This window comes from Quercus suber, unplaced genomic scaffold (genome assembly GCF_002906115.3).
Source record: "Quercus suber isolate HL8 unplaced genomic scaffold, Cork oak 2.0 scaffold_193, whole genome shotgun sequence".
NCBI lineage: Eukaryota > Viridiplantae > Streptophyta > Magnoliopsida > Fagales > Fagaceae > Quercus > Quercus suber.
Window position 1 is genome coordinate 681,939 of NW_027069651.1, and position 15,416 is coordinate 697,354.

Consider the following 15,416-nt stretch of genomic DNA (forward strand, 5'->3'; position numbering starts at 1 on the left):
AAATTTTTATTTAGGATGTTCAATTTTTTTAGGGTGATCAAGTTTTTTTTGCTAGGGTGGTCAACAACCCATTTTAATTTAACATTCTTATTTTTTAAGCAATATAATTTATTTTCTTTCAAGTCAAGTTGGTCCAATGACCACCCTGAATTACACTTGACGCCGCCCCTATAGAGATGAGACTTTTTCCAACTCCCTACCCCCTCTTTTGGCTTAGTTTTTGCACTTTTTTACTTTAACGATTTGAAGACCACAACTTCCACAACACTTTTACAATAAATTCTCAGTGGTAATTTGTTACTGATTCTAATTTGCATACCACTGAAATTACTTTTTTGTCTACCAGTAACAACCTGTTACTTAAGATTTATTGTAAAAATGTTATGGAAATATTGTGAACATAGCATTTCTCACAATTTTTTTGTTTAATTTTCAACAGAACAAAATTTTGGACAAGTCAAATTTTATTTTTAATGGGCTCAAATTTTTATTTAGGATGTTCAATTTTTTTAGGGTGGTCAAGTTTTTTTTGCTAGGGTGGTCAACAACCCATTTTAATTTAACATTCTTATTTTTTAAGCAATATAATTTATTTTCTTTCAAGTCAAGTTGGTCCAATGACCACCCTGAATTACACTTGACGCCGCCCCTATAGAGATGAGACTTTTTCCAACTCCCTACCCCCTCTTTTGGCTTAGTTTTTGCACTTTTTTACTTTAACGATTTGAAGACCACAACTTCCACAACACTTTTACAATAAATTCTCAGTGGTAATTTGTTACTGATTCTAATTTGCATACCACTGAAATTACTTTTTTGTCTACCAGTAACAACCTGTTACTTAAGATTTATTGTAAAAATGTTATGGAAATATTGTGAACATAGCATTTCTCACAATTTTTTTGTTTAATTTTCAACAGAACAAAATTTTGGACAAGTCAAATTTTATTTTTAATGGGCTCAAATTTTTATTTAGGATGTTCAATTTTTTTAGGGTGGTCAAGTTTTTTTTGCTAGGGTGGTCAACAACCCATTTTAATTTAACATTCTTATTTTTTAAGCAATATAATTTATTTTCTTTCAAGTCAAGTTGGTCCAATGACCACCCTAAATTACACTTGACGCCGCCCCTATAGAGATGAGACTTTTTCCAACTCTCTACCCCCTCTTTTGGCTTAGTTTTTGCACTCTTTTATCTTTAACAATTTGAGGACCACAACTTCCACAACATGTTTTTACAACAAATTCACGATGGTAATTTGTTACTGATTCTAATTTGCATACCACTGAAATTACTTTTTTGTCTACCAGTAACAACCTCTTACGTAGGATTTATTGTAAAAATGTTATGAAAATATTGTGAACATAGCATTTCTCACAATTTTTTTGTTTAATTTTCAACAGAACAAAATTTTGGACTGGTCAAATTTTATTTTTAATAGGCTCAAATTTTTATTTAGGATGTTCAATTTTTTTAGGATGGTCAAGTTTTTTTTGCTACGGTGGTCAACAACTCCTTTTAATTTAACATTCTTATTTTTTTAAGCAATATAATTTATTTTCTTTCAAGTCAAGTTGGTCCTATGACCACCCTGAATTACACTTGACACCGCCCCTATAGAGATGAGGCTTTTTCCAACTCCCTACCCCCTCTTTTGGCTTAGTTTTTGCACTCTTTTATCTTTAACGATTTGAGGAACATAACTTTTATCATAACTCTTTTTAATTATTTTTGTCAAATACCAAATGTGTCTTATTTATTGGGGAAAATAAAAAGTCATAAAGAAAAACTTTGACTTATATATGAAGCATGATGCTTTCATAGCAACAACCCAATGAAAAAGTTAAATAACATGTTTGGATTGGATGACTGATGAGTCTTACATAGAATGTATAATAAGTCTATATGGATCATATAAATAATATAGGGAGAATCACAATTGCGACTAATATCTTTTGGTACAATCAAGAGCAACCCTTAATTAAATTTTTAGGCTCAGAGCATTAACCCAAAAAAAAAAAAAAAATCAAGAATAAAAATTATTAGTGTTTTGTACTGTTGTGACTAGGGCCGGAGGCACATGTAACATTGGCGGGCCAAAACTTTGAAATCCCTTTGAGTAATATATTAAAATAGGCTAGGTTCTTAAAATTGTAATGATTGGCCCCCACAAAAATTTCATAGATCCCAGTCTATGTGAGTTTGCCTATTCTTTCCTCTAAAATCACACGATGACCCATTTAGTTAGTTTGCCCCACTGTTTATCAAGTAGACCCCACCCAATTAATGCATAACTTTCAGAAGATTTGGACTCCAGTTTGTTTATCAAGTAGACCCCACCCAATTAATGCATAACTTTTACCAGGACCTAACAAATGTCTAGACGCCATGTGTTCTTTCTTTTTTATAAGCATACAAAAGTGTAGTGCATTGCATTCCTTATATCCAAAAGCGCACTGTGTTGTTACCAAAAAAGAAAAGTGCATTGTGTTTCTTTGTATATTTTGTGCATTGGCAACACAAACTTAATTATGAGTTTTTTTCTTCACAAATTTGATCTTTTTGTCATCATCTCATATTTTCCCTGACTAATTTTATCTTTTAATTTTGTTTTAAATGCATTGTTTTGAGCTTAGAAATAATATTATTATATTTTAAATTTGATCATTTTGTATACCATATATTTATAAATTTAACATAGGAATATATAATTTGGCACCCAAGCAAAATATCTTAACTACGCCTCTGGTTGTGATAAATTGTTTTCGCATTTAGATCTTTCAGTATGAGGTGAAAGATTGCTACTTTGAATTTATATATTTTTAATTTCTAAAAAGTAGTTCACAATTCTTTTTATTTCATGCATTTTTCTATTTCTCTTTCTCTTTTTTTTTTTTAAAGTAATTAGGATTGTTTTTATTTTTATTTTTCAAAAGTAATCTAGGATTATTTGTGTTCTTAGGTAATTATCCTGTGAATAAGAATCTATCATTCTCTTCTTTGCAAGCGGTCTTTTTATTGAACAATATTTTCACAATAATTGAAGTGCCAAATCATCAAAAGTCAAATAAATAAATTTTATATATATATATATATATATATAAAAGAGGAACCACTATATCTTAAAACAATAGTATTATATAAAAACACATTTTGATAAGGCTTAATTGGAGTTGTGTCAGCGCCGAAGCATGCAAGTAAAAGCAAAACCCTATAGAGAACGAACGTAAAGAGAAAAAATGAAGGAAACTTTAAGAATTCTGAGTAATTCCCGCGATACGGGTAGTGAAAACGAACTATCAATGTTGATTTTAAGGAAAGCACACAACTTGATAGTTTCAAGTCCACTTGTTCTCCAAAAAATAACCTACCAAATCCACTTGCTAATTAAAGCCGAATCTCTAGTCATTTTATTTAAGGAAAGCACTCAACTTTGAGGGCCATTAATTAAATCCCTAGTCGGCTAGTTCCAGTAGATATGATGATAGACTACAGTAACAACACTTTACATCTAGACAAACGTTGTACAGCACAAACTAACAGGAAATATTGCAAATACCCCACTATTGACAACCTCGAACTCTATTAATTAAGGACTAAATCACCTATCATGATTCATGCTCTTGTTCCTATCTCTGCTTTTGACATCATTCTTGATGTCTTTGATTATATCTGCTCCTCAGGTCTATTCTTTCCCTGCATAAATGATGACATTCCTTTAATGTCATCGGTTAGATTGAATGAATAAATTTATCATCTTTTAATAGTTTAAACTTTTGAGATGAAATAAATTAATTATTTTTTTAATAGTTTAAACTTTTAAAATAATTAGTGAGTCACCACCATCAATTAAATATGGGTAATTCTTAAAATGTTGCCTTTGAGATGGTTGACAGACCAATCAACCAAATCTTGCCAAATAGTACTCTGACATCAAGAATGAAACAAAGAGCCATAAGACCTGCCCATATTCTTTTAATGAATGAACATTGAGAAGAATAAATAGTCTCTATCCTTTATGTAAGCCCTGCATATACAGGGCTGCCTCTAGTATGTGGGACAGTTAGGGTGAGTTTGGTTCAGCTTTTTGTAAAAGTGCATAATGAAAAAGTGGAATTTTTAAAAAGTGCATAATGAAAAAGTGCATTTTCAAAAAGCTGAGTGTTTGGTAAAAGCTGTTAAAAAGTGCTTTTTGAAAAAGCTGAGTGTTTGGCTAACATTTATAAAAGTGGCATTTTGAGGGGTAAATTACAAAAAAGGACAATGTATATATAAAGGAGTTTATTTCATACTTTTTTTTTATTTTTTTTTATGTGAGTTTATTTCATACTTATTAATAAACTACTTCATATAATAATAATAAATATATTATTGGTATTATTTTAATAATGTTTGGGCTATTTTTATTTTTTAGTTTCATAATTATTTGTTATTACCATTAATGACTTCTTATTAATATTAATTAAAACTAAATAATTTTCATCATCATGAAACTCAAAATGAAAATGTAAAAAGATGATAAAATATACACCAATAATCTAGGTTTAAATTGTACTACATAAAAATGTAAAAAGATATAAAATACATATCATTAACCCAAGTTTAAATTGTACAACACAAAAATATAAAAAAGATAATAAAATACATACTAATAACCCAAGTTTAAATTGTACTACATGATATTATAAAATAAAATAAAAAGACAACTACTAATTATTATCTCCCCAAATGGAATTAGCAATTGAATCACGACGAACCACCATCGCAGGGTCTGTTAAAGATCCTGTGTTCTGCTCACACCTGCTACCTGCTTCACTATTATGTTCTCTTCTAGAAATTGAAGCTCGATTGGCGTTTATGAAGCTCCTATCATCCCTATCATTTAGTCTAACAAAATTATGAAGAGCCATAGTAGCAGATACAATAAGTATTTGGATATGGAATGGAAAAGATGGCATGTTTCTGATAATTCTCCATTTATTCTTCCACACACCAAAAGTGCGCTCAATCACACATCGAAGAGATGAGTGAGCATAATTAAATTTTTCATGTCTAGTTCTAGGGTTTCCACCTCTCCTTCGAAAGTCTTGAAGATGGTATGATATCCCTTTGTATGGTGCCAAATAGCCTTTCATCATTGGATATCCAGAATCAACTACATAATATTTCCCTAGAAAAAAAAAATTCAATTATATTAAACACACACACAAGGTGTCATTATAATGAACAATTGATTAACCAATTACAAACCTGGTGGTGGGTGTGGAAAGTTGTTACTTTGTTTACGAATAGCATCAAGAAAAATGTGGGTGTCGTGTGCTGCACCTTCCCATCCAGGCAAAACAAATGTGAATAACATATCAAAGTCACATGCAGCCATTACATTTTGAGTTGGATATCCCTTTCTTCCAAAGTATGGAATGGACTTCTCAGTAGGTACAATCGCTACCACATGTGTGCCATCAATTGCACCAATGCAATCCTAATAAAAACATTAATAGTTTTTAGTTCCACATGACAATTATCTTATAGACAATAACATTTATTTAAATATACAATAGTACACATACTTTGAAATGTGGCCAATAAATTGGATGGTCTTGTATTTTGGTTGGAACTTCACTAAAAGTTGGATCCGAAGGCTTTACATATGCAGCTACAAACCGAGCACCCAACAAAGTGACCATCTTCTCAAAATGTCTACTTATGGTTTCACCTGAATGCTGAAATATTTCTTGAACCATTCGGTTACATGTTCCATGACCAAGTATCAGTAAACAGATTGCCACTGACTCTTCTAATCTTATATTCCTTGAATGTTGAAGTCCATAGTTATGTTGTAAAACTTGACACAAATTTTGAAACACCTCCTTTTTCATTCTAAACATGTTGTAACACAATGTCTCATTACCTTCCATACAACGTCTCACCCAAGCCCACCCTGTTTGTTCAGAATCATAACAAGGAGTCTTATTAATGTATTTATTGAAATATGTCACAACTGCTTCACAAGTAACTGCCACAAGCTGGTAAAACTCCTCATCAGAATCGTCATTACTATCATCATCATCATCAGAATCACTATCACTATCATCATCACTGTTACTACTCTCATCATCATCATCATCATCATTGTTATCACCATCATTATTATTGTCAACAATGTTATAATCACCACCATCATTATCATCACAGTAATTTCTGTAATCCCCATCCATTAATAGTTCCATAAAATGGCCACTCTCATGAGTACCATTATAATCATCCATATTGGTTTACGCTACACAACAAAGTAACAAATAATCAACCATTGGTAATACTTAATATAAATTAACATAATAATCAACAAAGTAACAAAAGGCAACAATAGGTCCCAATTCAAAATATCATGCTGAAATATTGTATTACACATATAGAAGTCCAAAACTAATACTAAATATCACATAACATAGTTTAAAGTTAATACAACATAGCATACTTAATAAAGCTAATATTAGTCATAAGCTGTGACACATAAGGTTGGTCACTTCCTGTTTTCCCTACAAATCATTTCTTGTAGCCACTCCAGCTGTGACTCTGGCTCCTTGAAAGCTAGGAACATCTCCCTACGTGACCTTTTTAGTAAGACAATGGAAGCTTGAATCGCAAACTTACTATCCACTCTAGGAAGTGTTCTCACAATCGCCATGACATTATCAATTGAACTTGGTGACTCTTGAGAAGTACCTTCCTGCCTATTCTGACATACAGTTATTAATTGACTAATACGATTGTCCAACATTGCCGCTCCTCCTATCTTCTTCTTTTTCTTCTGTGAGGGTATTGATTCACTAGTTCGCTTTTGTCCTGAACTACGTGATTGACTAGTATGTCCTTGCTGCAAACTATCAATGTCTAAACTCATGTCACATCGATCATCCTTAAATTCGGAGCTACCATCTGAATCACCAGCACCTCTTGTGGCATTGTTGGAGGGAGTGTATTTGAAGAAGGGGTCCATGCAGCTACTCCAGTTGCTGCAACATCCCTAAACATTATATCAAGTTCATCTAGATTCTGTGGACCTTTCTCTCGAAATTTTCTAGCTTTGGGTAATTCCTACAAAATGTAATTGTAATTTCACTCATATAACAATAATATAAAAAAACTATCTCCAATTAACTACATATTAATAAAATACTCAACTCACCTCCAACTTTCGCGTCCACCAATCATCAGGAGCAAGAATCGTTCCCTTCTCTGCATCCCAACCTAAACCTGTGTCAAGATTCCTCAATTGTTCCCACACTCTCCATTCACCTTTTAATACATCCCATCTACTTTTTAATTGACCCCTACCATAGTTTTGACCGGTCTCATCACAAAATTTGGTCACTAGAGTAGTCCAACCTTCGGTACTAAAGGCAGCACCTTTTGATCTATTCCCAAGTTGAATCTGTTCCACACAAAGCTTACAAAAAGTAGTTGTCCAGCTTGGATTAATATCCCATAATGCTCTAGCCTTTTTTTCCTCAGGGTTGGAAGTGGTGTTTTTACCCATCTATAAAGTTAACCAACCATAAGAAATGCAAAAAATAGAATTCATAATTTAGCAATTACAAATATTTAACGCTGACTTAAAATATAAAAAATCTCACAGCAGCCAAGGTTGAACTAAAAAATAGTAAATGGAAAATACCACGGAGAAATGAAGTTTAATAACTATAGCTAAAATGACTATAGCTAAAATGACAAAAATAAATTTTAAATAACCAAAATAGTAAATACCAATCTAAAAAGGCATGTGTAATTTTGCCTATTTTGAATGTTTCCTTCTATGAAACCTGTCAAAGGGCTTGACGCTTCTAAAACTTGCATTGTAGTTGATTCAATTTGAACTTTGAATGCCAACAACCTTCTAGTTCAATTGTTTGGAACATTTTTTTTATTATAATGAAAATATACAAAGTTCAAATCTCCTAACCCAACTATTGATGAAAAAAAGAAAAAGAAAAGGAAGGATCAAATCTATCACAGAAAATAACTTTAATGTATGTGCCTCATGGCCCTCACTAGATGTTGTGGATCCACTAACTAATAAACATGATATTGTAATTTTGTTAGAAAGAATCGGACATGTGTTAGAACATCACATCTAAAAATTTTCAGGTTTTAATCATTCCTATGGTTGCCAACCTTTTAACCTATGGATGATCCTGTATCAGAATCCTTGTGTGGTTGGGCTGGACTAATTATAGTTTCCTCATAACCCCCTTCCCCCCAACCTTTTAACCTATGGATGATCCTGCTTAAACACTATATAAATATCTTTTTGACGTAAGCTATTGAATTAGGCCTTATTCACCACCATCCTGGCACCTAACTTCCACATGCCCAAAATAGTTTCCATTACCATTCTTGTAATTAGCAAAAGGCCAAATGGGACTTCCACCTTATGTCCATATACCGAAGGAATTTTTAACAAGCTTACTGCAGAAATTCTGTTTCAGTGTCAAACGCGTAAAGAATTGTAGACAAGCAAAACTGGATATATTTATATGCTGTGTACATGGATGTGTTATATTTGATTTGAATTGAGAATAGGAAACTGTGGATGCTTTAATCCTGACTTTCTGGGTAATTTAAGAATGAGCTGTTTTTAAAAAATGTGAGTGAAACCATTAAATCTCAAATTGATTTTACTGATCTCATAGAATGCAATAGGAATAATAATTTTGTAGCCATAAGCAGAGGTGCATAAATCATAATTGCTCATCCATCCCCCATAAAATTCATTAATTTATACATACACGGATAAAACAAAACTTAGTTGAAGTTAAATACGGGCGCACTAATTGTCCTTGAGCGAAACAAATTGAAGTTATATGATACATCAAACAATTTTCCATTAATGTAACATTTATGTTCGACTCCACAAATTGCTAATAATTTCAATAAAAAGCATTTTACAGATAATCAAAGAATTTTTCCCTAAAATTACAAAGCATCCACAAAAGAAAAATTACCCAAAGCACTGTTACAAAGCATTTTTCTCTCTCTCTCTCTCTCTCTCTCTCTCTATATATATATATATATATATCTCATGCACATTTGATATATATTTCTTCCTAAAAACTAGCACCCACTAAACTCAACCGTTTACTCCATTTCAAATCCGAAATTTTAGTTTCTTAAAATTTTCATCATGTGTAACTTCACTAACAATAGATAAATTCAAAATAAAATTAAAAGAGCCTCATCGCACATGCGGGGCACGTGTGATGAGGCTAGTATTATATTAATGTTTTTGTATTTTTATAAGACATCTTGTGTTATTGTATGGACAATTTGTATAGATGAATTGAATCTAATACTTGTTTTATTTACTTTTGGATTGTATGGATGATTTGTTTATAAATGTGTTGTTCAAATATGAAGTTCTAATAATGTAATGACAAGTTTATATCCAAAGAAAAAAATGAAAATAGGAAATTAGACTAAAAATAATAAATATTTGAAGACGAAATCTTTCGTCACTAATAGTTTGGATATGATGGAATAAAAACAATTGGTGACAAAATGTTTCATGACTATTAAATTGATCAATAAATGTATATAACATTTGGTGACAAAATAATTTGTTGCCTAATATGGCAAAATTAACATATATATATTTGTCGCTAAATATGATTTAATAAAAAATAAAAATAAAATACGTTTGGCCTATTTCATCACTGAATCATGTATTTAGCAAGGAAAACATTTAGGAGACAAAATATTTTTTGTAGCCAATTTTTTTTTTTTTTTAAATTAGTAAGACCTTTTGGCGATGAAATTTTTCATTGCCAGGACTTTTGGCGACACGGTACAGTTTCATCGCCAAATGTCATAGGTGACCAAAACATGACATTTGGTGACAAAAATTTTCATAACCAAAAATATATTTTGTTGTAGTGACGTTGGCAAGAAATTAATATAAAATAGACAAAAAGATTAAAAAATTGTTTTCTTTTTTGAAATTTAAATGATTGAATTATAACTTTATAAAATTGAGGGACCAAAATCCAACATACATTTGAAGGACCAAAAATGCAATTTACTGATGATCTAAAAAACTTTACATCAACAACCCACTTAGCATGTTGTATTCCAAGTTAGCAATAAATTTATGGAAATTAAACAAGGGCAATTATTATTATTATTATTATTATTATTATTATTTTGGTTGTTAAGATTTAAAGGATAGAATCAAAACTTGTTAAAATTGAGAAATCAAAATCAAACATATGCCATATTTAGGTGACAAAAATGTAATTTAGCCCGTTTTAATACGCAAAAATGTAATTTGATAAGTCTTTTTTAAAAATTGTTGTTTTAGTTATAACAGCAAGACTAACTATGTACGATCCTTTCATCAAAAAAAAAACTATGTGGATAATATAGTGTGTTGATCATTAGTTTGTTTTACAAAGTCACCTCACTCATACACCTTTTTTTTTCCCAGCCCTTTCTATCTGCGTTTGTGGATCAAAGGCCTATGTTTTTCCTTTTCAACTGATACTCGTGGATCAAAGCCCTATCTTACTACACTGCAATCTGCTAATGCGTTTTAACTTTTAATATTCTTTTACATGTTGGGCCTTTGGGCTTGGTTCATGGCTTTCACTCCTATACAACTACGAGAAACTTGGGTTCAATTATTTTGCCGGAACTATCTTGATATAATGGCCCATCCAGAATTCCAAAATACTAGTCAAGCCATGCATGATTTGTAGATGAATGATATTCCAACGCATACCTATGGAGGCGAATGATAGACTTAGCCATTTAGGTAAGAGTTTCATGGCAGCATGCATAGCTTGTACAAATGCCCAAGATGGATGTCTACAAGCATATGTATTATTGCCCAAGAGGGTACCGTTCAACGTGTCTCGCATGTCCTCACTTTTGTGAAGACGTGAAACTCTTCGGGTGTGCATTATGCATGAAGTAATGCTACAATTCTAAACTATTTTATAACATTTTTACAAGTTACTAATATAACAAATGCTTATTAGTTCTTATTTAGATCTACCATTATTGTTACTTTTTTACTTACTAATAACCATTTACCATATCATTATTTTGTAAAATAATTTGAGACTTTAGCATTTTCCTTGTGCAAATATACAAGGGACTTTATCGAAGCACCACGACACATCAAAATGAGAAACCCATCTGGATTTCAAAATGAGAAACTCATCGAAGCATTTATAAGAATTAATCATTTTTAGTGCATGTCCTATTATTTTGACAAACATGAATATAGGGGATGCACATACTGGACCATCATCAAATGATGTACTACATGATATTTTACAGGATAATGGGATCTAATCGAATGGTAAGTTAAAATAAAGGTTTATCTGCATTAAGCTATGTTAAGATTTGGAGTACATATATAGGCTAACTTCTAGTCTTTTTTTTTTTTTTCAAAAAGCAAAAACATGCTTTGTTTTTGCTAAATTCTATCAAATCAAAATCATTATCATTAATTCCATCTCACATGTATTGGTAGGGACCTAAAAGTCCAAATGAACTCTTAAGTGGAGTGAGGTGAGGGGAAACCAATTCCTAACTAAGACCCACATCACCAATATTAAGGGTGTTAATATGCTTCATATGCACGCTTTTGACCTTAATGGCTTGTTTGGAAGTTTAGAGAGGAAGGAGAGTAGAGGGGAATAGAGGGAAGGGGAGTAGTGGGGAGGAGAGTAGAGGAGAATGATTCACCTCCACCTTATTTGGATGTTTTTAAAATTAGTAAGGGGGAAGGGAGTAATTAGCCCTTCCCCTTGTGTAATTTTGTTAATATAATAAGGATAAATTAAGTAATTTACTTGGTCAATAGTTTATGTACTTTACTCCCCCTCCAAATCTCTCCAATTTGGGAGAATTAAAATTGGGGGGCTAGAGGGAGTCTAAACCCCTCCAAACTCCTCCAAACCCCTCCCCCTCATTCTTTAAAAAACTTCCAAATAAGGTAATTGTATTACTCTCCCTCCCTCTACTCTACTCCCCCTCCTTTTTTAAACATCCAAATATGCCATAACTGATATGGCAAGTTTTAAAGCCGTAAGGTATATGTAATCAAAGTAGACAATATCATGTTAGTGACAGGTCGGGGTGTGTCAGAATGATATCAAAGTTGACTATGTTCGATGAGATGGTGGGTATGTCCTACACAGGAACGTGTGACCCTTAAAAAGCAGTGGATTTTGGGGATCCAAAAGTCCAAAAAGATCTCTTAAGTTGGGTGAGGTGAAGAAAAACCAAGTCTAGATTGAGTCCCCCACATCATCAAGGTAAGGAGAGTTGCAAAGCTTTATATGTAGCCCTTGGACCTTAATTGGCATGATGCCTTTTAAATTAAAGCCGTAAAGTCTGTGCCACCAAAGCGAACACTACCATACTAATAACAAGTCGAGGCATGATAGTATCAATCTCGATACATGCAGGATATCATGGGACATGTGTCCACCAAAACTAAGTCAAGTGTTCTTATTTATTTTGAGGTTGTATAGCGTTTAACAACTTCCCCACAAGTAACCAAACTCTTGAATCTTTGTTTATGGAATGACGACGTTAAAAGTTGACCTTAGGCTAAAGTCAAAAAAATATAAATGATTAATCACACTTTAAAAACTCCAAAAAAATAATTGGTGATAACATCGTTTACTTTCTTTATTCCCCTCACACAAATTCAGTAACATATTCACAATGACTAAATCATACCAATAATGGGTCGACGAGACATGATAGTATCAATCTTGATATATGCATGATATCATGGGATATGTGTCCACCAAAACTAAGTCAAGTGTTCTTATTTATTTGAAAATCGTGTAGCGTTTATCATCTTCCCACGAGTAACCAAACTCTTCAATCTTTGTTTATGGATTGACGACATTAAACTTGACCTTAGGTTAAAGTCAAAAAAATATAAATGATTGATCACACTTTAAAAATTCTAAATAAAAATAAATTGGTGATAACTTCGTCTACTTTCTTCATCTCTCTGCACAAATTCAGTAACATATTCACGATGGCAGAATCATTGACATATGAGCTGACGAAATGGAGGATTCCTTCTTGACGTTTTCGCATTTTTCTAAAGGTTAGTAGTAGGTCTAATGTGTGGTTAGGTCAGTAGGGTCAAGCACCATTATTTTTATTAACTTAAATTTTATAAAATCTCTTAACTTTTTTGCTGGAATTATAAAATTTTTTAACTTATTAGAGTCATTATGGATATAAACAATAGTTGAGAGACAGCTCTAACCCTATTAAAGACCTTTACTACGTTAGCTTACCTGAACACGCGTGCAAAATGCCCACAAAAATAAAAGAGCCCCATCATATCATTTTAATCTTCAGATGTCACTTCAACTTTGTCAAACATTTTAGATCTTAATTCCCAGATTACAATCTCACAAATGTTCTTTTCAGCTTCTTTATTAATCTATATCACAATTATTAGTTATCACACAACTTTGCAAAACACAACAATGTAAAACACTAAAAACGAAAAGTCAGTCTCACAGATGTTTGAATAAGTGGATGTCTTAGTCAAATCTTATGAATTTAATTAAATATTTTAGTAGTATAAAAGGTGAGAGATGGTACATTAGTGGATGTCATGATCAAGATAGGACCCAAAAAAAGGACATCTATTAGTTTTATATTAATCTTCTTCTTTTTAAGCTGAATATATGGTATAATATTAATCAATATAAGCTGGTTTCACTGTCTCAGGCCCTCTTATAAAAAAAAGGAATTCACTCATTTGATCTGAGTTGGTTTGGGTGACCTGTCCATATCTAAGAAAGATTCATTGAAAGAGCTGTGACCATTGTATAGTGCTGAGATGGTAAATAATTATGAAAAAAAAAATAATACAGTTGAATGGGAATTAATAAAATTGCTCCTAACTAATCAATTTTCTTTTGTTAAGACTAATGCTAGAGTTTTGAAGCTTTACTTAATTGTATGAACTGGTCTTCTCTCCAACCAATATATGTATTATGATGGTAGTTTTGTTTTGTGTTGCACAGGTTCAAGGTACTTATCTACATAGGCATTAGAGGAAGAGGGTACTTCTCCATTGCAAATTAATTTATAATTTCAGTCATTATTAAATTTTTATTCTTTTTTTCCTTATATTTTTTTTCCCTTTCTGGTTGTGAGCTGGTGCCTCTTTCGCCTACGGTTCCTTCTTCAAATTGACTTTCTCAATGATAAGTTCCAATTATTTCGAAGTCATTCCACTTTACAAGGAACAAAAATATTTTATACCATTAAAAATGTTTTATACTTTATAATACACCAATTAAAATATGACATGTGTATGAATTTCTTTCTATTTAGACTTTTGTTATTTTATAAAGAAAAAATAGATGAGTGGAAGATGGAGTATAAATTGTATAATCTATAGAATGGAGTACACACATTGGAACATATATTTTTTGTATATAACAAAGTAATGCCTTGACCTTTTAGTCTATTTGTTTTGCTCTTTACTTATGAGATACCTCGGAACCCTTATAGACTAACAATGTGGTGAATAGAACTTGAAACTAGGGCTATTCAACCACCAGGAAACCCAATTGAACCCAAACCAACCATTGCCCAACTCAACTACTCCAACGGCGAGTCTCTTCCTTCAAAAATCGACACCGACAGGTTGGTTGCAAGTCTCCACCCTCAAAACCCAAATCGATCAACTAATACAAGAGTTTCTGGTGAAATTTACTAGATCTGACAAGATCTCAACCATTTTCAACGAGAACTCAACTAGATCTGACAAGATTTCCATTAGATCTGGCCAGACTTTACCAAATTTAGTAAGATTTCCACAAATTTTGATAATATCTCACCGAATCTAGCAAAATCTTATTAAATTTTAGCCATTATTTCACCAAATTTTAGCCATTTTCTAGATTTAAGACGCCAACCAAACTAACCACCACCCGTTGAAAGCCAAATCCACCCAATTCGATCAACCTCGCCGATCAACTGTGAGTTGAGATATGCTCCATCCGATCAGGTTGGGTCACATGTGGATTGAACTAAACCCGATCCGAACCGTCCAAATAACCCTACTTATAACATTTGAATTTAAATCTTTTTTTTTTTTTGGAGGAAATAGTAATACTTATTAGAACACACAAACATAAAAATAATATATATAGTTTTTTAAACAAGCTTATATTATATTAATTAACCAAAGTTCTTTAAGTGATTTAAGTCCATTGAACTTATGACTTGGATATCCCCAAAGTGACTGGACAGAGAACTTCTATTACTCACTGAAACAGTCAATGTGTAATTTTTTTTATGAGCAGCAAAATTAGTCATGAGTATTGTTAACAAGGTGGAGGCCGGTCTAAGGTAACTA

General features: G+C 32.1%; 2 protein-coding genes across 2 annotated transcripts; both read right to left on the reverse strand.

Moving 5' to 3' along the window:
* Positions 1-4,710: 4,710 nt before the first annotated feature.
* On the reverse strand, positions 4,711-6,299 carry LOC112036199 (protein ALP1-like). The gene is made up of 3 exons (XM_065778931.1): positions 5,572-6,299; positions 5,252-5,483; positions 4,711-5,171 (listed from the first exon to the last, which is right to left on the reverse strand). The coding sequence occupies exons 1-3, from the start codon at positions 6,268-6,270 to the stop codon at positions 4,711-4,713; spliced, it is 1,392 nt and encodes a 463-aa protein (XP_065635003.1). The 5' UTR covers positions 6,271-6,299.
* Positions 6,300-6,357: 58 nt separating this feature from the next.
* On the reverse strand, positions 6,358-7,619 carry LOC112016565 (L10-interacting MYB domain-containing protein). The gene is made up of 2 exons (XM_065778912.1): positions 7,191-7,619; positions 6,358-7,099 (listed from the first exon to the last, which is right to left on the reverse strand). Exons 1-2 carry the CDS (start codon positions 7,539-7,541, stop codon positions 6,902-6,904), a joined length of 549 nt encoding a protein of 182 aa, XP_065634984.1. The 5' UTR covers positions 7,542-7,619; the 3' UTR covers positions 6,358-6,901.
* Positions 7,620-15,416: the final 7,797 nt, after the last annotated feature.